At 37.2% G+C, this 22460-nt stretch overlaps 2 protein-coding genes across 2 annotated transcripts; one reads left to right on the forward strand and one right to left on the reverse strand.

Moving 5' to 3' along the window:
• Window positions 1-11488: 11488 nt before the first annotated feature.
• Window positions 11489-12358, forward strand: LOC126762199 (uncharacterized). The gene has a single exon (XM_050478759.1). The coding sequence runs from the start codon at window positions 11553-11555 to the stop codon at window positions 12321-12323; it is 771 nt and encodes a 256-aa protein (XP_050334716.1). The 5' UTR covers window positions 11489-11552; the 3' UTR covers window positions 12324-12358.
• A 3633-nt stretch (window positions 12359-15991) lies between these two features.
• Window positions 15992-16967, reverse strand: LOC126761466 (uncharacterized). The gene has a single exon (XM_050477640.1). It carries the CDS (start codon window positions 16865-16867, stop codon window positions 16055-16057), a length of 813 nt encoding a protein of 270 aa, XP_050333597.1. The 5' UTR covers window positions 16868-16967; the 3' UTR covers window positions 15992-16054.
• Between the last annotated feature and the right edge of the window lie 5493 nt (window positions 16968-22460).

Consider the following 22460-nt stretch of genomic DNA (forward strand, 5'->3'; position numbering starts at 1 on the left):
ACGATATTAATGGCATTGATTCATTTTTTGCAAAATTAACATTGAAATCCCCAGCCAAAATCAATGGTGGTTTATCTTTATCTGTTTTAAAAATTATTGAACCTCTGCGACTGTACGGAAATAACCTCTCACGTAAAAATGAAATAATATCATTTATTTTTTTATTAGGTGAAATGTACACAACAATCATAATTAATTCACTTCCTTCTTCCAATTTAACATGTGAAGCACACATATCGCCAATGGGTGTTTGAGAGACATGAATTTCTGTAGGATTTTGGATTGTCTCCACATCTTGTCCATTAGTTAATATCTCCAGATGTAGATGGTTTGTTTAAATTTATTTTAAACCAAAGTCGAACGCAAACCGACCAAGCATGTCCAAATTCATTATTTTTGAAGTTCTTCTCAAAATATTCATTAGCTGATTTTTGGTATCTAAATTGACTATAGTTATTTGGAATGTCTGTTACGTTGGCGCTTGCTTGACCTCTTCCATTTTGCTGAGATACATCAACAACTACATGTTGCATTTCTATATTTTGAGAATCCGTACTTATTTCATCTCTTGTTGTTATTGGTCCATTGGTAATTATTTCTGCAAATCCTCAATTCGGAGAAGTTGATAACTCTGTGATCAGTTCTCCATCTTTTAGACGTCTTCTTCTTTCTGCTTCACGCTCCTTCAGTTTTTCTCTATTTCGCTCCCTATATCTTTGCGTCAAGTTGAGTAGACGTGTGTTTGTAGTGCTCGTCACGAAAATGGAAAAACGAAAGCAAAAGCAGCATCGAATGACCGTCGCAGAAGACTGTTTGGAACAAGTGGAAAACGACCCCACGTTGGTGGATCGAGTTATTACAGGCGATGAGAGCAGGTTTATCCAATACGACACGGAAACCAAACGCCAAAGCTCACAATGGTTGGCTCCGCGCGCCCTCCGCCCGAAAAAAGCTCGCATGAGCAAGTCGAAGAGAATTCGTTCCACCGGGAAAAACTGTGAATCAAGTCTACTATTGCCAAGTACTCGAAAGATTGCGAAAACGAGTCAACAGGGTGCGCCCAGACATCGCTCGTAACTGGATCCTTCATCACGACAACGCGCCGTGCCACACCGCCTTCAGCGTGTCCCAGTATTTGGCCTCTAAAGGGATCGCCGTGTTGCAACAGCCGCCTTATTCGCCCGACATGTCACCCTGTGACTTTTTTTGTTTCCTGAAACAAAAATCGGTGGTCAAAGGAACCCATTTTGAGTCGATTACGGACATCCAGGCGGCCGTGACGAGGGTACTCGCGGACATCTCAGTCGAAGCGTTCCAGAAATGTTACGAAGCATGGAAAACGCGCTGGAATCGCTGTATAGCTGCCCAAGGGGACTACTTTGAAGGGAATGGCAGAGTTGTAGAATAATTTTCAAATGTACGTTTTTTATGGAATCAGTCTCATTACTTAATTGTCATACCTCGTAACATCAATAGTATGTCTTGTATTTAGCTGATCTTGGTGATGTCCAGTTTCAATAATAATGTTTTGTGACCACTCTGATGGTTGTTGGGTACTGAAATATTTATAATAAAATAAATATTTAATACTCACCTAAATATAGTTAGATAAATATTTAATTTAAATACCTAAGGTTTCCCATAGGTTCGTTTATTGTAGGGCAATAAACACGACTGTCTGAGGACCCAAGACTCCGGGCGGCGATCCTCGTTTAGCTGAAATTACTGTTCGGCAAGTTATTTTTTCACGGTTGAAAACAGAATCAATTAATGTAGCAGTTCATTCCTTAATTCGACCAATTTAGCGCTGGCGATGAGGTATGAACCGGTGTACTATCTTGTTGAATCTTCAGACAGACAGTGTAGATTACACCTTTGAATACCAGAAAACCGTAACCATTACCACTACGTTCTCGTACTTTCAATCGGCTATCTACCAATATGAGAGTTTGATTTTACACCTGGGCATAACTTGTCAAAAAAGAACGAACATCTACGTATCCATAATCTAACCGTTATTCGATTTCCCTGCGTAGTTTTCTTTTCAAAAACAAGAATCGATCTATTGAAATGGCTTTTGTCAGTTTCGGCTAAGTCTCCGGGCTCGTGGATGGAAAGACTGACGATATGTTTTAACAGTTCTGCAAAGGTTGGACCATGGAGGAGACGGCACCCATCTCACCCTCTTCCTTACAGCTTTGACAATTTACGTCCGCCAAAGTATTTTAGCTTTACTGCATGAATGCCTATTGGACAATATCCAGTAAGTAGTTCAGAAGATCTCCTGTGTTCTATTTTATATCTGGTCCAGTACCAAAATGCCAATGGAGATCCAACTCGGTCTCTTTCCGACGTGAGCGGAACAATGGTGCCCGTCTTTTCAGTTACCAGCGATTCCGTAACGAACAAGCACCCAAACGAGTTGGATAGTGAAGTAGCTTGATGATATTTCTATTGATTTCCCGCAATAAAATAATTTACTAATCCAAAATATTAAATAATTCTATCGCACTTGAAGCTATCGACTGTGAAGTGTTAACTTCTGCCCGAGCTTGACACTTGCTTACTGGTTTTGTTTACCTTTTCCTTTACATCATCATTGAAATTTGCGTTGATTAGAATTATTTATCTGCTTATTTTACATTTAGGAGCCTTAAAGATTTATGGCTTTTGTAAGCCCTTAATAGTGTCGTAACTCAAACCAGTAAAGTGCTTAAGCTCCAGACTTGCTTTATGCCCTTCGGTTGTTTTTAAACCTTTGTAGACGTTGGTATGTACTTACATACATATGTGTTTAGTTATCTACTCACTATGGTGGATTAGCACAGCCTAAGTATGTTCATAAGCGAAGCAAATAAATCTGGCTAGAAAAAGGCGGCGTCGTGCTGCACAAGAGAAGATTTGTAATACCAAAGGATTGGCAAAGTCTTTAGAATTACATATAAGTAGCTGAAAGATGAAAAGTCTAATTCCAAAGTTGTTTTGAGAAATGCTGTGGAGTAGACATTTCGAAAGAAAAACGCGATCAATATTGGATAATGTATTGTCTATACGGCGATCTGGACAGGAGCCTGGATAGAAAAATCAAAACGCGATTGAATGATGTACCTGGGTGCCAAACTGCAAAAGTCATATGCACAATGGTAGATCGGAAATTTACAAAGTTCCTACTGGCACTTGATAGAAGGAACTGTGAAAGCATTATAAGAATACGCACTGGTCACAGTCTGGTAGTCGAGAACTGTAGTCTTCAATGTCAAGAACAAGGTACCAGGGAAGCAATGGAGCATCTCGGAGTGAGACACTAGAAGAGGTATCGTTAGTAAGGCCACATAGTCTGTTGAAATTCGCATCAAGAGTAATGAAAATGTTAGGTACCACACAAAAAGTGCGGTTATGCGAGCCTCTTTGCCGTCGCAAAGAAATACATTCCAAGCAGTAGAATTTGCAAACAAATTATTGTCGGACCATTCATTGCACTCGTATTGGTTTTATAGCATCATGCTTGCGGCTTAATGGCCATAACCCGTGTGTAAGTATGTTTCCAGTGATCGTTCAGCAGTAGTCAGCTTATCAAGGAAATGTCTCAATAAAGATACTATCTAATTAATGTCTCATTAGACTGCGGAGAAGCAAATGCACTTATAGCTTAAGTGTATATTTGTATTTTGCAAGCAACTAAAAGCTATTTGCATACATGTATATAAATATGTACATAAGCAATTTATGATTCCTAGTTTATAAGCCCTTAAACCAAACAACAACTATGCTTTGGAAAGCAAATCTTTATAGCCCAGTAGTAATTTGAATTCGTCTATAAGGAATGAGAGAAACTATTTCCTCTTCCAAACTTATTACTTAAAGAATGCAGATTGCTATGCTATATTTGATATACTAGTAGTGGATCCGGCCACGCTTTGCTGTGATATAAATATAATAAACTATTCAATACAGTTAAAATTTTATTTACAAATAAAGGCGAAAACGTTTCTTTCGGTATAAGAACCCAAGGGATTGTACCTGAGGTTTAATTTTTTTAATAATGTTCATGCAAATAAATTTCATTGGAAGAAATAACGAATTTAAGGCTGTTTCTAAATGTCTGTTAACCAGCCTTTCTGTCCAGTTAATAGAGTTGTTCGCTTAACAGATTGTACTTAAATCAACAAATTGTGGGACCGGCCAATGTGCGTGGTTATTATAGAGCTTTCATTGTATTTTTTATTTATGGATTGTTTTTACTATCCTATCTTCTAATTTGGTTCGAACTGGAGACAGTGTGCTAAATTTTGCTAAAATCGGTTCAGTAGATTCGGAGTCCATTGTGGGCAAACAACGTGACACGTAATTTTTAAATTTAAAAATATGTAGTTTTAATTATAATATTAAAAGATCCGACTTTGTACTATATGCTGCTTGAAAATCAGTATTAAATGTTATATACACAGAGATAAAATATTTATATTGAACAGTTAAGAACATCATATTGGTTGATTCATAACTATCACATTCAGGCTTACTTGATAGTGCAGGGAGCCATTATCTGTAGACCAGTACAGAAGCCTTTGAAAATGGTAAAAAGAGAAAAAAATGCATAAGAGGCTAAAACCCATTGGAAATTAAAGAAAACATAATAAAAATGAAAGAAAAATAATTTACGTTAGACCTCAGAGCGTGAAGAGGAAGGCGAGGGTCATGGTTGAAAACCGCTTCCATTTCCCACAAGAATATGTGTCCTACAGAAAAAGTTGTATGGCAAAGATATAGGTAATAAAAAGATATACAACTTTTCTACTAATATCTTTTTCACATAACCTCAAATTTTATTAGAAAATTACAAGTTTGCAATTTTATTTTATTTCGTCTATATAAAGACGTTTCTTTCTCGAAATTTGTAGTAAATTTATGCTCCAAACACTTTTTTATTTGAAATTTTGAGGAGGAAACCTTATTTCGACTTAACATCAAAAAATACTAACTTTCCAAAAGAAAAGCTTCACATCATTTACCTACAAAAATTTTCTTGATTAAAGACTGGTTTAACAAATGACCAAGTATAGCATTATTATTACCTAAAATCGGACAAATAACATTCACATTAGACTCGATTAATTGCTGTAGCTATAGCAACTTTCCAGAAAGCGGGATTGTCAAATATATTAGAGTACATCTCGAATACAGATTAACATAGAAATGACACCTAAACTCGAAATAAAAGGCCTTCAATGCAAAAATATATTGACGTTTGGGGCTCCGACCTCAACCACTTTTTAAGCAAATATTTATTTTATTTTATAATCTTATATTCTAACAAAATCATTTTATTTAATCTTCTGGAATATCTACGCATATAGTATTACTATGAAACCTTAAACTTATGTGACCTATTCAATTTCCTTCTCTGAAACCGGTTCTTGAAGAGTAGCGCCGTTTGCATAATGATACTAAAGAGACTAGTCTGTACATAATTTTCGAAAGACATGCTACGGTATGAGTAGTATTGTTGCATTTAACAAACATGTAATAAAACAAGTAAGGAAGGGCTAAGTTCGGGTGTCACCGAACATTTTATACTCTCGCATGATAAAGTGATAATCGAGATTTCATTATCAGTCATTTATATATTTTTCAAATACCGTATTTTTGTAAAGTTTTATTCCGCTATCATCATTAGTTCCTAATGTATATACTCGTATTATACAGAATAGGCATCAAAATAGCGTTATATTGGAAGAAGGCGTGGTTGTGAACCGATTTCACCCATATTTCGTACATGTCATCAGGGTGTTAAGAAAATATTATATACCGAATTTCATTAAAATCGGTCTAGTAGTTCCTGAGATATGGTTTTTGGTCCATAAGTGGGCGGCGCCACGCCCATTTTCAATTTTTAAAAAAAGCCTGGTTGCAGCTTCCTTCTGCCATTTCTTCCGTAAAATTTAGTGTTTATGACGTTCTTTGTTAGTCGGTTAACTTTTAGTGATTTTCAACACTTTGTATGGGAATTGGGCGTGGTTAATCCGATCTTTATTTATGAACTGTATATGGAAATGCCTGAAGACACTTGTATAGGTTTTAGTAGTTTCCGAGATATGTACAAAAAACTTGGCGGGGCCACGCCCACTTTTCAAAAAAAACTCCAAATATGCCCCTCTTATGCGATCCTTTGTGCCAAATTTCATCTTTATTTATGGCTTAGTTTTGACACTTTATAGGTTTTCGGTTTTCGCCATTTTGTGGCCGTGGCAGTGGGCCGATTTTGCCCATCTTCGAACTTAACCTTCTTATGAAGCCAAGGAATACGTGTACCAAGTTTCATCATGATATCTCAATTTTTACTCAGTTACAGCTTGCACGGACGGACGGTCGGACAGACAGACATCCGGATTTCGACTCTACTCGTCACCCTGATCACTTTGGTATATATAACCCTATATCTGACTCTTTTAGTTTTAGGACTTACAAACAACCGTTATGTGAACAAAACTATAATACTCTCCTTAGCAACATTGTTGCGAGAGTATAAAAATGCAATCACATATGCATACGTACATATATACAATAATAATATGTTAGCCAAACACAATACGCATAAACCTCAAGGAAAATATGCTAAAGGGGTTTCCAAAGAGATTGCACCAATTCAAAGCACATAAAGCATCAGAAGTTTTTGTAAAAAGTATAGATTACCTTCAATTTCTTTATTATCTATAATTAAAATAAGTATGTACTTGGAATGGACCATTATTGAACTACATAAGTCATAACCAATTTGGCCAACACATTGACCAACTTATCCCCGATTACACATCGGCATATCAACAAAAAAACTAAGCCAATATGCAAATAAAAGACCATTTCAGTAATAACTCTTATTGTAGTGGGCATTCTTATGTCTTCCTTTATGCCAAAAATTAGTAAAAACAGGTTATTTCTTAGTCTCATATAAAGATTTTCGAACTGCCGGCTGACTATATACCGCATATATCGGCCAATATGTGAGTTATCTTAATGAAATTTAGAGAGAATCTCTTTCTAATGATACTATCTCCTTGTGCCTAAAATGCCCCCCTATACCCAGTTTAATGTTTTTCAAACATACAGTTAACTTTGTCCAGTATATGTACATCGGTCAATATGAACGAAAACTCAGGAAAATTAAATGAATGTATAACACTGAATATTGTATTGCTTAATGTCAAACCATGTGAAATCAGCCCACAATTGCCCCAGACATCATATACTGCATATAATGATATTCGTTATTGTAGCAGACTTTATACCGAATATTGCGGTCAATAAATGCCATAAATACCACCCTTCTCATTGCGCAAATATAATTGATATGATGTTATCTGGCTTTCCAGATGACTTTAAACTATTTATATAAGTTATTCACTTAATATTATTACTTATTGTGATATTTCTTTTTTGAAATTAAGTGAATACATTTTCTTGTACCACCGCCACATTTAATAGCGGATTTAAGGTGCATTAAATTTATGAAATCAGGTAAAAGCTTGCTTCAGCCCCAATATAAATAACATCTGGATTTTAAAACATCCGGTCGACATTACTCTTTATATGTTGATGACGACATGTGAATTGCTTAATGAAACTCTGAGAGCATCTTTTTTGTTAATGATATGTTGTAATACCACAACTGGATGAAATCAGGTTAGTATTTCTCTTAATACCCATATATTAACCTAATATAAGAATTTCATAGCTCCTGTTGTCTTTATATCATATATATCAGTTAATATGTAAGATATCTTAGCAAAATTAACTGAGCAAATAATATTAGATATGCTATTTTTTAGTGCCGTAAAAATGTGAAATTGGTCTAGAAATTACCAGGACTCGTTATACAAGTATGTTTATAAAATTGCTTTGTACCGTAAAATCAAAAATTAATTCAATCAAGCCAAGACCTTTTTCTGTCCTCTATATAATCAACATAGTGCTTTCCAGCTGTTTATCTGACTTTAAACCGTTTAGGTTGGTTAAAGTGTGTGAAATTTTAAAGAAATTATGGGACAAGCTTTCTTAATAATTATGTTTAGCGCTGGATATGAATGGAATTGGTCTACAACTTGATCTAAACCACATATCTCTAATATAATCAGTTTCGTACTTCTGCTTAACGTTTTCCATAGCAATCAATTAATTAAATTTAGGCTCATCGGGCTTATAGTATAACTAATTTTAAAATAATTATAATATAATTAACGCTAACGGCAGGTAAAATATAGTTATAAAACTAAATCAGTCTCTGACTCATGACTCAAATAACAAAAGCTTATCCGAATTGGTGTGTGCCTACTGAAGACCCCTGTACCAAATCATTGGTGTTCTTCACATATCACCTCAAGCGCTGCCTTGTTACAAGGAGTGATATGAATCAATGAAATCAAATGAAGGCCTACGCCAATCTTGCTATAAAGTAACCAACGCCACCAATGTGTAGGGTGATGTAGTAGAAGTGTAAAGAAGAGGAAAAACAAACTGGAACATTGAAATGCACTTTGGATGTGAAAGGCACAAGCACTTGGCATGCCAACACGTCACATTGGTGCCGAAAGGACTTGACTTCATTTGGACACAAAGCTTCAACGTTTTCTTACGGGTTTACAGAACAGGAAGGGATGTCATGAGTACACAAGTGATGGGAAGTCTTGGACGGACCGCGGTTGGTCAAGAAAAAATTGCGACTAATAAGTAGTGACAGCGTTTTGCCACATTCAGTGAAGAGATACAAAAACATGTTGGTATAAGCACGCATAACATTTTCGTACATGAAAACTGAACGAGTAGGGCGGGCAAATAACGCCATTAAGAGTAACTAGCGTTAAATGTTGCAAGACGGCAATTGCATGGCTAAAAATACCCTTTAATTCAAGCACTCCTTATAATAACAAATTAACACGGCTGCAGCCGACCAGTCAGCCAGCCAGTTCTCATCGCCTCTTCTGCGTACATTCGAATTCCGTTATATGTACAAACTGTACAAAATGTTCAATAGGTATGTTCGCGCAACGCGGCCGATAATGACGTTATTTTGATCCATCAGTAATTATATTTGCAGTACTAAACCTTGGCCTTCACTTACCTTGAATTGTCATGATAATTTAATGTCCAGCACGAATTGGACAAAAGCAAAAGACAAAACATGCTGGGCGCAGAGCTTGTTGTCCGGCCGGCTAACCAGCTGGCAGACGCGCAAAAACCAACGGTCCAACTGCGGGCGCATGCGATTATGTGCTCCAGTGTTGCGACAGCCGATCAGATATCGCTTTAACAAACATCTGTACTGGCGCATAACTGAACACGTGTGAGGGGCTGTGCGCGTAATATATGCGGTAAAGGTAAGCTGAATTCGGGAAATACCTTATTAACTTCCAAACAAAGGTAATTTGACAGACACGCACATCGATTGCTACCACGTTGGATACAGCTTACTCCTGCGGCCGCTGACAGAGTTATATGCAGACATATTGTTATCGAAATATGTAAATGCATACTCCCTTCAAAATTATCTGTACTCGTATAAATTGTCAGCAGTGAACAATGGCATAAATCAATTGCAGTGAAAGGTTTTGAGTTTTGTCATTTTGTCGCGAATTCATGAAAATATGTACAAATCAATCAGCATCAATCTAAATAATGCTAGATTATTATTTGTGAAACACTCAGAAGTTTCCCCTACGTATGGCTACGGTTAGAAAAGCTTTTATAGTGCGTATCGGCATGCGGGCAAGCGTCTTTTTGCTTAGTGATTAGCTTCTACATATGTGTTAGGTGGAAATTGTGCGTTGCATGGAATTTAGTTAAATCGAAGTGAGCGAGAACGTACTGAACATACCGAATCTATTTATGGGCTACCCTGTTATACTTATAGGCAGCCATAATACATTCCATTTCGTTTTCATGTTCACTTTAAAGTTACTAATATTAGAAGGATTAACCCGGAAATTGTGAATAAAACGCAAAATATTGAAATATTTACTTATTCATCAATATTTATTTTGTCACCTTCAAAGTGATCTCTACTTATGCCAATGATTTTTCTATTCCCCGAAACACTTTTCATAAGCACATTTTGGGATGGCCTTAAGCTCCTTCTGTGAATTTTGTTTTATTTCCTCCATCGACCGAAAACGGGTTCCACGGAGCGGTAATTTCAGTTTGGCGAACAAGAAAAAATCACATTGATGGTGATTGATGGTGATTCGGTCACAATCATACTATTTTTGAAAAAAAAATCAGCAAGAACGCGTTTCATACCCAAAATATCCACCAAAATCATTCGAACGGACTCGCGAGAGATGTCGCCTTAACATACTACGTCTCATCCAAGTCTTAACCTTATTAACATAAAAGGCATCAAAAAAACGCAAGCGAATGAAAACATTTAAACATCTTGAATAATCTACTGGTCTCTCTCTAACGTTTGCCTGTCCGATTTGACGATTTTAAAGTACCATTTTGCCAGTGCTGCGTTTATGTATTTATATAATAAAACTCTTTTTGTTATATGAATCGTTATAAATAAAATAAATAAATATTTTCGTCATTGAAGAGGTCGTCCAGAATGAGACATGCCTTCAACTTTCCTTTTTCAACTTTCACAACGTTTCCGCACACAAATATTGTTTAGAAATACAAAATTTGAGACAAACTCTTTGCTCGATATTTGTATCCATTGTAAAAATCGCAAAGGTGTTTTGTAAAAAACTGAGGTGTACGGATTTGAGCAGCTGCTGTAAACAAACAAGTTGACGAGCTCATATTTGGCATAGTAATTAAGGACAGTCCCACTAACTTGAGCGAAGTACATTTTTTTGAAATAGAATTTATCCGAAGAATTTAATTACAATTTCCAAGTGCTTTTGTGTCCCAATGTATGTATTTATACACTCATACATATACTCATTGAAAGTAGTAAGCGATTAAAAATATTAGAAGTGTTTTACAATAGAAATGTTAGCATTTGAATTAATTTTTCTAATAAATGTAATAAATATTTATATTTCTTTATTACTATCACAATATAAAAAGTTATACAATTTTCAATGCACACTGATCAAGGTCATAGCCGCTGATCTTGTATGAGTACAAATAATAAAAGTGCTGGCATAGGTCATTTCAAAACAGGCGCACACTACCATGAGCGGAATGCCAAGAGTGACGAACACCTCTGCGCGATGTTGTTATTTACAACAAAGGTAAAATTCATTCATGTTGCATGCCGCTGAAGTGTGTTGATGTCCCTATGAGATTCCCACTGGATCTTTCAGCTGTCGGCCGACTACTTATGCTTGTAATTGCAATGAATAAAAAAGCAATGAGAAAGGCAAAGTTCCTTAAGAAAGATAACGAGTAGGCGCATTCTTTGCGGCGAAGAATGTGTGTATACTTGAGTCGATGGAGCACATATAAAAGGAGCCACAACCTTGGTGGACAGCATCAGAACACAAGCAAGCGAGTGCTGGTAAACATCTATTAGTAGCGCTACTAAACTATCGACCAGCTAGCCTGCCCTCATCGCCATGAAGTACTCATACGTAGTCTTTATTTCAACCTTCATACTTGCCGCATTTTCGTACGTAAGAGCTAGCAATAATGCCGTAGCCTACGTCGCCGCGCCGCTACTCCGCACGTATCCATACGTTTACAGCGCACACAGTTCGTCCCTCGTCACACCCACTCAGCAGCAATATCACACCCAGGATGGCTTGGGACAGTACGCGTACGGCTATGCAGAGCCTCATTCTACAAAGCAGGAGGTGCGCTCACTGGACGGCATCACACGTGGCTCATACAGCTATCGCGACGCTACGGGAAAATTACAAACCGTAGACTATACTGCAGACGACAATGGTTTTCGTGTTGCCGCTACAAATCTGCCTATCGCCGTCGGCGATGACCAATCACTTCAGCAGCCCTTTCGTGGGAGGGCCACGTCAGGCGGAGTTGCCTTTACCGCCGGCGTTGGAGCAACCAGTGACGTTCACCTTGCAGGTCATAAGGAGGCTTTATTGCGCCTGGCAACGGGGGGCATCATTAGCGGCGAATCCCTTTCAACCGGGTCAGATACTCGGTCTGTACAATTGTCTCAGCCCGTGGATGATACAGTTACCGTGGCCGCTGCAAAGACGCCTCAACTAAGCTCACATAATCCTGAAAAACAACTGCAGGAAATTATTCAACAAGGACGTGTTCTTACACCGACAATTGTTCCTGGCCCAGCTACTATTCGAACATCTGTCATTCCAAGTGTTTACAATTATGGTTACCCGTGGAGATACTTTTACTATTAGAAATATTTTTTATTGAAATTTCTAATGTACCAAGAATATTCATATAAACGATCCTTTAATAAATATAAAGAATTTTCGTAATTTTTCGGAATAATAAGATCTCTTGAATAATCTATTTTTTGTTATAAAAAATTAAATTAGCACGAGTTCATTATTGTGAATGGAATATGTAAATATGTATGTATGTACCATATACATATAAATTATATGGGAGGAGTTATTCAAAAGACCACACCATGAACTATACCAATTACACTCTTACCGACGGCTGTTGGAAACGAATTAATGCTTCTTTAACGTCTTGTATTCAAATTTAAATATGTATATTTTGATATATATATTTTACAAAATATTTTCTGTTTCTAAAAGTTCTGTTGAACCAAAATCGGGATTGATTCCATTCATATTCAGCGCTAAACCATGTTATGACTAAGAAAAGATGTCCACTTAATTTCTTTAACATACGAGTATTACACACTTTTACCAACATAAACGGTTTAAATTCATTAAGTTTGTCACTCAGAAGGAAACGTTGGAGACGCTATAAAAAATATATTATATATAACAGATCAGCATGACGAGGCTATAAAAAATATATATAACAGATCAGCATGACGAGGTGAGTCGATTTAGCCATGCCTGTCTGTCCATTCATCCGAGTTTTGTATTTTGCAGATGTTATTTTCTCCCTAAAATGCTGCTTACTTGTCGGATTTGCCGATATCGGACCAATATGACTATTAGGGTGCTTCAAAAAAATTTTTGAATTTTTTTTTCAACTCTTACCCCCTCAAATATTAGTGATTGACAAACAAAAAATCCTCCCTCAAGCCAGGCGCTGTAGCTTAACTCTAAGGGGTCGCTATTTTTTTTAGGTTCCCATACATTTAACATAGGAATTTTCGTTTTTTCATTCAAACTAAAATTTCACCAACTAATTTTCGTTTCTCAAAAATAACCATCACATATTCAGAAAGTTCACTTTTCAAACTTTAAAAATTTTTGCGACAAAGTTTGATTATCTCAATTAGACGATTAAACATAGTGATGTGAAATTTGGAATTTTTTCAATAAAAATTAAAAAAGTTTCTGAGAATAATAATTTTTTTTTAGAGTCAAATTTGCTGCTGTTTGCAAAACACGATGATTGTTAGTGAGAATTTCATGACATTTCATCTATCGCAAGTGAAGTAATTACGTTTTAAGTGTCAGTATGTTTGTGTTATCGGTGCGAAAATGAGCTTCGAACAAATAGCCAACATTGAATTTTATTTTAAAATTGGTAAAACTTTTACCGAAACGTTTCAATTGATGAAACAAGTTTATGACGATGATTGCCTATCCCGTAGCAGAGTGCATGAGGGGTTTCAACGTTTTCAAAGTGGTCGTGAAGACATAAATGAGGATCAACATGTGGGCCAATCAAAATCCGCGATCACCGGAAATTCCATCGAAACTGTGTGTGATTGATGAATTCACCCACAATCAGCCGAAATCATTATTGAAATTCATGGAAATGAAATTGAACATCTCCAAAACATCGATTTATCGCATTTTTGCGATAAAATTGCTCAGAATCCAACATTCGAAGCACATCATTAAAGAGATCAAAAAGGACAAAAACTTCCTTTACAATATTGTGACTGGTGACGAAACGTGGTGTTTTCAATATGATCCCGAAACGAAACACCAGAGTGCTGAATGGAAGGCACCGGACGAGCCGAAACCCAAAAAATCGCGCATGGAGAAGTCATAAGTGAAGACAATGCTGATTTGTTTTTATGATTCCAAGGGTATTGTCCACAAAGAATTTGTTCCACTCAGCCAAAACGTTAATGCGGTATTCTACCTTGGAGTTTTGAAACGTTTGGTGCGCCGTATTCGACGTGTTCGGCCCAAATATCGCGAAGATGAAAGTTGGCGTTTGTTGCACGATAATGCGCCGTCACATCGATCGACGAGCTTGTGACCGATTATTTGACCAAAAATCACATTTTAACCATTAACCACTCCCCGTATTCACCCTGATATGGCGTTATGCAGACGTAGAGGCCATTCAAAAGGCTTGCATCGGCATACTGGCGGCCATACCGGCCAACGAGCTAAAACACTCGTTCGACATGCTTTTGGACCGTGCAAAAAGCTGTATTGAAGCAGAAGGAGACTATTTTGAATAAAATAAATTGATTTTGCGAAAAAACCATTTGTTCTGTTTTTTTTTTTGCAAGTCCTGCTTACTTTGGAAAGCACCTTGTATATGTATTTGTTTGGTTTTCAAAAAAAAATAAAATCAATCTTATTTTGCTCCATATACATAGGTATATCCAACTCTTCCTCTATAACGATTTTTTATTAAAAAAATATAACAGGTGATCCAAGTAAAGGTACTTTTTGTGACAGATCAAGCGTGAGTGGTGTCAAGCTGTCATGTTATTTTTGTTCAATGTTGTTTGGCATTGCGTTATGGAAAGACTTACGTCTGAACAACGCTTACAAATCATTTAACTTTATTACGAAAATTCACGCTTTATATAGAATGTTTTTCGCGTACTTCGTTCAATTTATGGTCAACATATTCATTATTGAATAATATTCGACCGAATCGATCACGTCCATCACGCAGTATAGAAAATATATCAGCCGCTGGTGAGAGTATACACGAAGACCGTGGAAAGTCGACTCGACGCCGTTCGCAGCAACTCAAACTGACGTATGGAACGAATTGGCGCATTTTACGTCGAGATCTTAAATTTGGGCGGTTCAGATCCTCCCAGATGAAAAGGTTAATCACATCCCTCATTTGTGGGAAATGTATTCTATGAATAAGAAAACATAAAAAATGTATGGATCACCTTGTGCAAGAATGAATTTGTTTGGCTCTATCCTTGAAAAGTTCCAAGAAAAAACGAACAAATTTTGTTTTTTTTCTCAAATTTTTGACGAAGAGCAACCGTTATCGCGCCATGATAACCCCTGAAATTAAAGATCGTGATATCGGCGACATTTGGTTTCAACAAGAAAATACATCAATCAATGAGCAAAACATTTCACGTTTTGGGCCGGTCCATTGGCTACTAAGGTCGTGTGATATCACACTGTTAGACTTTTTCTTGTGGGAAAGTGTAAAGTCTAAGGTCAAAGCAAAATATCACGCGTGTCATTCGCCAGTTACCAGTCGAAATGCTCGAACGAGTCGTCGAAAATTGGACTCAACGGATGAACCATCTGGGACGAAACCGCGGCCAACAACTTTCAAATGTATGTATATGATAAACTTCAAAAAATAATTGCCAAAGAATGTTCTTTCGAATGATAATAAGCATTCCCCATTAAATTTGAAGTTTCTGTGCCGTTACTTTAAAAAAGTAGGAAACCTCGAAATGGATCACCCTTTATTTGTTTGGTCCTCAAAAACACGAAATTTTTTTTATTTTTGCATCCCTCCTTAAAAAATAATACCATAACTATTGTTTTCTGTCCTGGCAAAAATTGTTTTTGAACAGACTCTAACTTGTTTGAATGATTTTGGTAACTAGAGTCTCCTACCACGTTGCGATTTTCCATTATAGGCCTAACCAAAGTTTTTAAGTACGCTAGAAATGTGTCTCTTCGATACTAATTCCTCTTATTTTCCAGATCATGGAAATTAAAATTATTTCAAAAACATATTCGCATTGCATTTGTCTTTTATTGATCAACGAAAATAAACAAAAATACATCAAACCAAAGTATTACTTTTTGAAAGAGCTCAATTTCGCAATAGGCAAGTACTCGCGACTATTTGATGGCACAATAATATCATAACGGAAAGCACCACTTGGAATTATAGACGGCCTATAGTTCCTCAAAGGGACCGTTACAGTCAACGGTTGCGACTTGACCAACGCATAACCAGCATTCGGCTGCTTCTGGCGCAATCGATTATTGCGTTGCTTCACCTCCTCGTAACGCTTAAAGAACTCCACCTTAGCAGCGGCCACCTCAGGCGTATCTTCTACTTGCTGAGGAAGTAAGTCGGAACGATCAATAGCTTTTACATTGTCATCTTTAGATTCCTTAACCAATAATGAATTCGAGGCGACAGGCGTGGAAATGCCGTACAAACGCAATTTGGCCTGCTGATGCGCTGCCAAGTGTTGTAAGCGCGCCGCTGCAACTTCTGGTGTTTCCTGCACAGATTGTGGTGCCTCGAATACAGTGCTACCATCCGTCGATGAGCGCTGTTTTGGCAAATTGGTACCTGCTACATGAAAGCCATCGGCATCGGCGGTATATGTGACTGTTTGCAATTTGCCTTCGGCGTCTAAATAAGTGTAGTAACCGCGTGTAATCCCATCCTGAGTGCGTACTTCTTGTTTTGTGGAAAATGGTTCGCCATAGCCATAAGAATATTGCCCAAAACCATCCTGGGTGTGATATTGATACTGCTGGGTAGACGCTAATCTATTCCAATGTGGAACGGTGCGTGTGGCGGGAGTCTCATAGTAGTAACCGTCGGCAGCGACCACCGCCAAAACGCACGACAAATACAAGAAGAACTGCATTGTAATTATCGAATATCGAATTTCGTATATAAAGACAAATTGTTTAAATAACTTGAAGAGCGCTGCTAGTGATGCGTTGTTGCAATGTACCAGTACTCGCTCTACGACGATTCTGTTATCAGTTCGACTAAATGTTCTGCTATTTATACAAAACGATGCTATGCGTAGTTGCTTTTGCGAGGTTGGTGCAATGAAGGATTTTCGTTCTCCTTTATTTCTTAAGTTCAGTTATTCTGTCATATTAACACACATACTTGTTTCTTATACGGTAGCAAGCTTATGCTCTTCTAGATTAATGATATGTATGTACTTATGTACATACATATGTAAGTATGTATATAAACAGTCGCGCATACACGCGGTCATCCCACTGTCAATGGCATGTTCCATAAATCGCACTCGTCCTCAAGAAGGTCGCCCAGTTTGCTTATGGCAAAACATGACGCACAGCACGTTTTTCGCGAACTCTGCACATGCGGCAGCGCCTCCTGACATCACTTGTAGTACTCATGCTTGGCTTGTGCGAAAGCATAAGCAACACGTGAGCGCCACTCATGTACAGTTGCGAGCAATTATATAGTGGTGGGTCTCTCCAAATCATGTTCAATTGAGGTCTTAGCTCTCCAAACACATTTCTTTATATAATCCCAAAAGATTTTTGTATGGGATTGAAGTCAGGGAATCGAGTTGACTAGTCCATAACCTCAATTCCATTGATCCGAATCACTCCTGTGTCAGTCTACGGTTGTGTTTTGGGTCATTGTCCTGGTGTAAGATCCATTTTAGCGACGTCATCTTCTGCGAAAGATAACATAACATTTTGCAGTACATATGTACGTCGAGGCGTGCTGATCATTGATGCCTAAAATTCGATAGATCGGACCAACGTCTCTGTACGAGAAACAATCGTCCAGGTCAGGTGTTTCAGTGCAAATTTTTGACTTGGTGCTATGTTTTTATTAATAAAGGAGCCTTTCGTTAGCACCGAGCATACAAATTATGATCTCGTAACCTTCTTCTCACAGTATGAACACCGCATCCTTCTTTTAATTCGCCCTAGGTCTCTACGGCAGACATTGTTGCTATACGTTGACACATTGCGGATAATTGATGCTAAACACCCGAACAATTATTCAACTTTTTTATGAAGATTTTGCCTTTCTGTATAAGGGTTTCAATCAATTTTCGCTTTTCCTCACAGCAATGTTTCTCGCGTCCCATAAAGGATCGAAATTTATTTAACGCAATTCTACTCCTATTTCATTGCTCGCAGCTGTTTGTACCGACATGCATACGAGCCTTTCGACGCATACTCGTAAGAGCACCGTTAAAATTAAGTTACGCGAGACAGCTTTTGAACGCATGCTGCGATATGTCAGTTGTACTGACTAAAAGAACTTAATTCACTTGAGTTGCTCAGACGTATGGATATGTACATGTGTATGAACAAATGTGCTGACAGGAAACTATTTGTGGCGTAGACTGCCTACAACCATCCTGCCCAGCTGCTAACAGAAGTTTCTGCGCGGAATAACAACTTCTCATTAATTTTTCTGATCTGCAAATTGTCCTTGCCGTGTTGTTGTTGAGTTTCGTTTAATTCCATTTATTGGTATTCTGGAATTATCATCGATGTTGTTCTTTCTTTGGTAAATTTGTGGGGTCAATAGTTCACTGTAAAAATTTAAATCGATCTGTAAGTTTATATTATAGTTAAAGGAGTGGATGTACATACATACGTGCAACATACAATATCAGTTTCAGAGTTATTGCCTTGAAATATTGACAGTCGAACATACTTACATACATATATGCATGTAAGTACAACTGGGGATACATACATACATATAATGGACACACATGTCCATATGTATAAATTGCATATTTACAAAAAATCGCTGTTGAGGTATAGAATAAAACCGTAAAATATTTCAAAACATTTTTGGTACGAGTACTGAAATTCATACTAAGTGCAATATAGCAGATCTGGCAAGCAGATTTAAAAAGCAACAGTGCTGATTAGCATTTGTGAGAAGTTTCTCTTGCCACACTGCACTCTTATGGTAATATAAGATGATCCACTTTTTTTTAAGAAAAAACACAGAAACTTTAAACTTAATGGGGAATGTTTACTATTATTCGAAAGAACATTCTTTGGTATATATTTTTTGGAGATCATCTCTTTCAAATATTGGTCGCGGCTACGTCTCAGATGGTTCATCTATTGGATCCAATTTTTGATGACTCGTTCGAGCATTTCGACTCGTAACTGGCGAATGACACGCGTTATGTTTTGCTCCAAGGCCGGAATCGAAGTGGGATTGTCCACATAGACTTTAGACTTTACATATCCCAACAGGAACAAATCCTAACGGTGTGATATCACACGATCTTGGTTGACAATCGAACGACCTAAAACGTGAAATTATCTGCACACCGAACTGTTCTCTCAATAAATCCACTGATTGATGCGCTGTGTGGAAAGTGGCGTCGTCTAGTTGAAACCAAATGTCGCCGAGATCACAAGCTTCAATTCCAGGCATCAAATAGTCGGTTATCATGGCGCGATAACGATCGCCATTGACGGTTACATTCTCACCGGCATAATTTAATTTAATTTAAAGAAATTTGGACCAATGAATCCACCGGACCAAAAACCACACCAAACCGTACAACTGGATGAAATGGGATGTCTTGAATTTCTTCAGGTTGCTCTTCATCCCAAATGCGGCAATTTTGCTTGTTTACATACCCATTAAGCCAGAAATCATAGCTAAACAAAATTTTGCTCGAAAACCTAAGATCTTCTTGGAACTTCAAAAACCATAGAGTGCAGCGATGAAGACTTGAAGAGTTATGTTCCGCTTTTGAAAACTTTTAATCTTGTAATGGCATTATTTTGTTTGACAAAGACTTGTTATCAAAAATTCCCAACAATTTTGTGAGCTGTACTACTCCTAAAATTTGAAATCTAAACTACCATACGGCGAAAACGTACCAGTAGGAGAGGTGGGATAGGGCCTAACCGGGCCGGCAACTGTGATCAATATACCAAGATAAGGTGGTAAGCGAATCATCGCTTACAAAGAGGGCATGTAGGTTATCACTGCAAAATCATTTTGTCCCATAATTCTGATCAAAACATTTTGTAGCATTTTAAATTTATTTATTATATTTATTTATAGTAAGATTTTTACCAAAGTTTTTTTTTCTAACTAAAAAGTGTCAAAATTGCAATAGGCTTAAAAAAAATTATCGTCCAAATAAAAGCTTCTGAAATTCTCTTCGATATTGTGTATATGGCGATTACCACGAATACTTGTGCTCGTGCTTGTATATGACAAGCTAAGTTCCGGTGCAACCGAACATGTTATACTCTTGCAACTTGCAAGAATTAAAGCCAGGGGAAATACCTTAAGTCAAATAGATGATCGGAATCCAAGCAATTTTATACAAGGTCTGTCGCAAAAAAACAGAACTTTTTAAATATAACTGTTTCTGGTGGCGCCACCTATTGGTGGGTATATGAAATAAAAAGTTTGATCCCTTGTTGACATTTCGTAAAAGTTTTAAGACAATTGGATAACTACAATCGATGTTATCGATCAAAAAGTGACAGCAGCTTTTGGTCATCGGTCGTAAAATGCAAAGAGCAAATATAAAATTTTGTTTTAAACTTGGGAAAACGTTTACTGAAACATTTCAAATGATGAAAAAAGTTTATGGTGATCAGTGCCTATCCCGTAGTAATGTGCATGAGTGGTTTAAGCGATTCCAAGAAGGTCATGAGGACCTCTGTGACGATCAGAAGTCGGTCGTCTTCAGAAGTCAAAAATAAAGACAATGCTGGTTTGTTTTTACGATTCCGAGGGTATTGTACACCGAGAGTTCGTCCCACCTGGCCAAACGATTAATGCTGTGTTTTACCTTGGTGTTATGAAGCGTCTTTTGTCACGCATTCGTCGTGCTCGACCACAATACCGTGAGGCAGGGTCCTGGCGCTTGTTGCACGATAATGCACCGTGTCATCGGCCGACGCTTGTCACTGATTTTTTGACAAAAAACTCCATATTAACCGTTAATCACTCACCCAAATCACCTGATCTGGCACCCTGTAATTTTTACCTATTTGGAAAACTTCATTTGCCCATGAAAGGGCACTGGTTACAGGACATTTCAGCTATCCAAAAGGCGACGACCGATATTCTCAAGAGCATTCCGAAAATGGCCATAAACACTCATTTGAAATGCTAATTGATCGGACGCTGTATCGAAGCACAAGAAAACTACTTTGAATAAAAAAATATAACTTTTGAAAAATATTAATTTTTTGTTGTTTTTTTTTAACAGTCCTGTTTCTTTTGTGACAGACCTTGTATATAAATATACTATATATAACTTATCATATTCGAAATAAGGTTAGTTAGAAAAACGAAAATCTTTATATCGTCAGCTAAAATAACGTATGATTAAAAAATTCGAAAATGAGTGTTTTATTGCTTACGATTCACTACTTCATATTAAATACAAGTATGTATGTACATGAGTTCTACTATTAGATATAACCCAGTTTTAACTAATATTTAAATTTTGTTTCAATCATGCTCCATTTTATAACGTGCTTCATTTTTTCCCCTCTGAATTTTCGAAAATGTTACGATATGTAGTATAAGAGAGTTGTCGATCGGATTTTATCTATTTATAACAATATTACAAACTATTCATATGCCACATACTAATAAAATGTTACTTGAGATTCAATCAATCATATGGTGTGAAGTCACCCGGATGTTATATGGGGGCCAGGTCACGTTTTCGTCCAATTTTAACCATTTTAGGCAAAAAGTTACACTGTTATGAGTAAAATACGCTCTCTCATTTTCATTGAGGTAACTCACTTGTTAGCCGATATATGCGATATAAAGTCACCTGGAGGGTCGAAAATCGTTGAGTTAGGCATTTGGGAGCTAAAGGAGGTATTAACCCGATTCAACCCATTTTTGACACACAGACATACCATTGTCAGTAAAAAATTATACCTGAATTTCAGTTATATATATCACACATTGACCGATATTTGTGGTATAAAATCGACTATAGATACTGGGGTGCAAATATTCGGTACCGCGGGGCTTGAACAGTTTATGTTGGATTTCGACAATTTGTGATCGTAAGGTAGCACAGCCGAAAGGCATTATTCGTGCAAAGTTTTATACCGAAATATTAAGTGCTTTCTGATTTGTATACTGGAAAGGAAAGAGTCAGCTGAATTCTCCTACTTTCGCACTTTGACATTAGAATGTCAGAAAAATCTTACGTACCGAATTTGGTTGAAATCGGTTCGGCAGGTCCCTAAGATATGTGATTTTACCTAAAAGGGGCGGTGGCATACCCATCGTCCAATTTTGACCCCGGCTCGCACAAAACCCTCTCATACCGTGTCGGATGTAAAATGTGTCTTTGGCATATTTAGTTATTGATTTATAATAGTTTTTGCAGTACCATCCGATTTCATCCTACACTCTCGGTAGGAACTCTTATAATATAAGCGTTAGGTGAATTTAGAGTATTCTTAATATGTTCTTATATGGAT

The sequence above is a fragment of the Bactrocera neohumeralis genome, chromosome 6, assembly GCF_024586455.1.
Source record: "Bactrocera neohumeralis isolate Rockhampton chromosome 6, APGP_CSIRO_Bneo_wtdbg2-racon-allhic-juicebox.fasta_v2, whole genome shotgun sequence".
NCBI lineage: Eukaryota > Metazoa > Arthropoda > Insecta > Diptera > Tephritidae > Bactrocera > Bactrocera neohumeralis.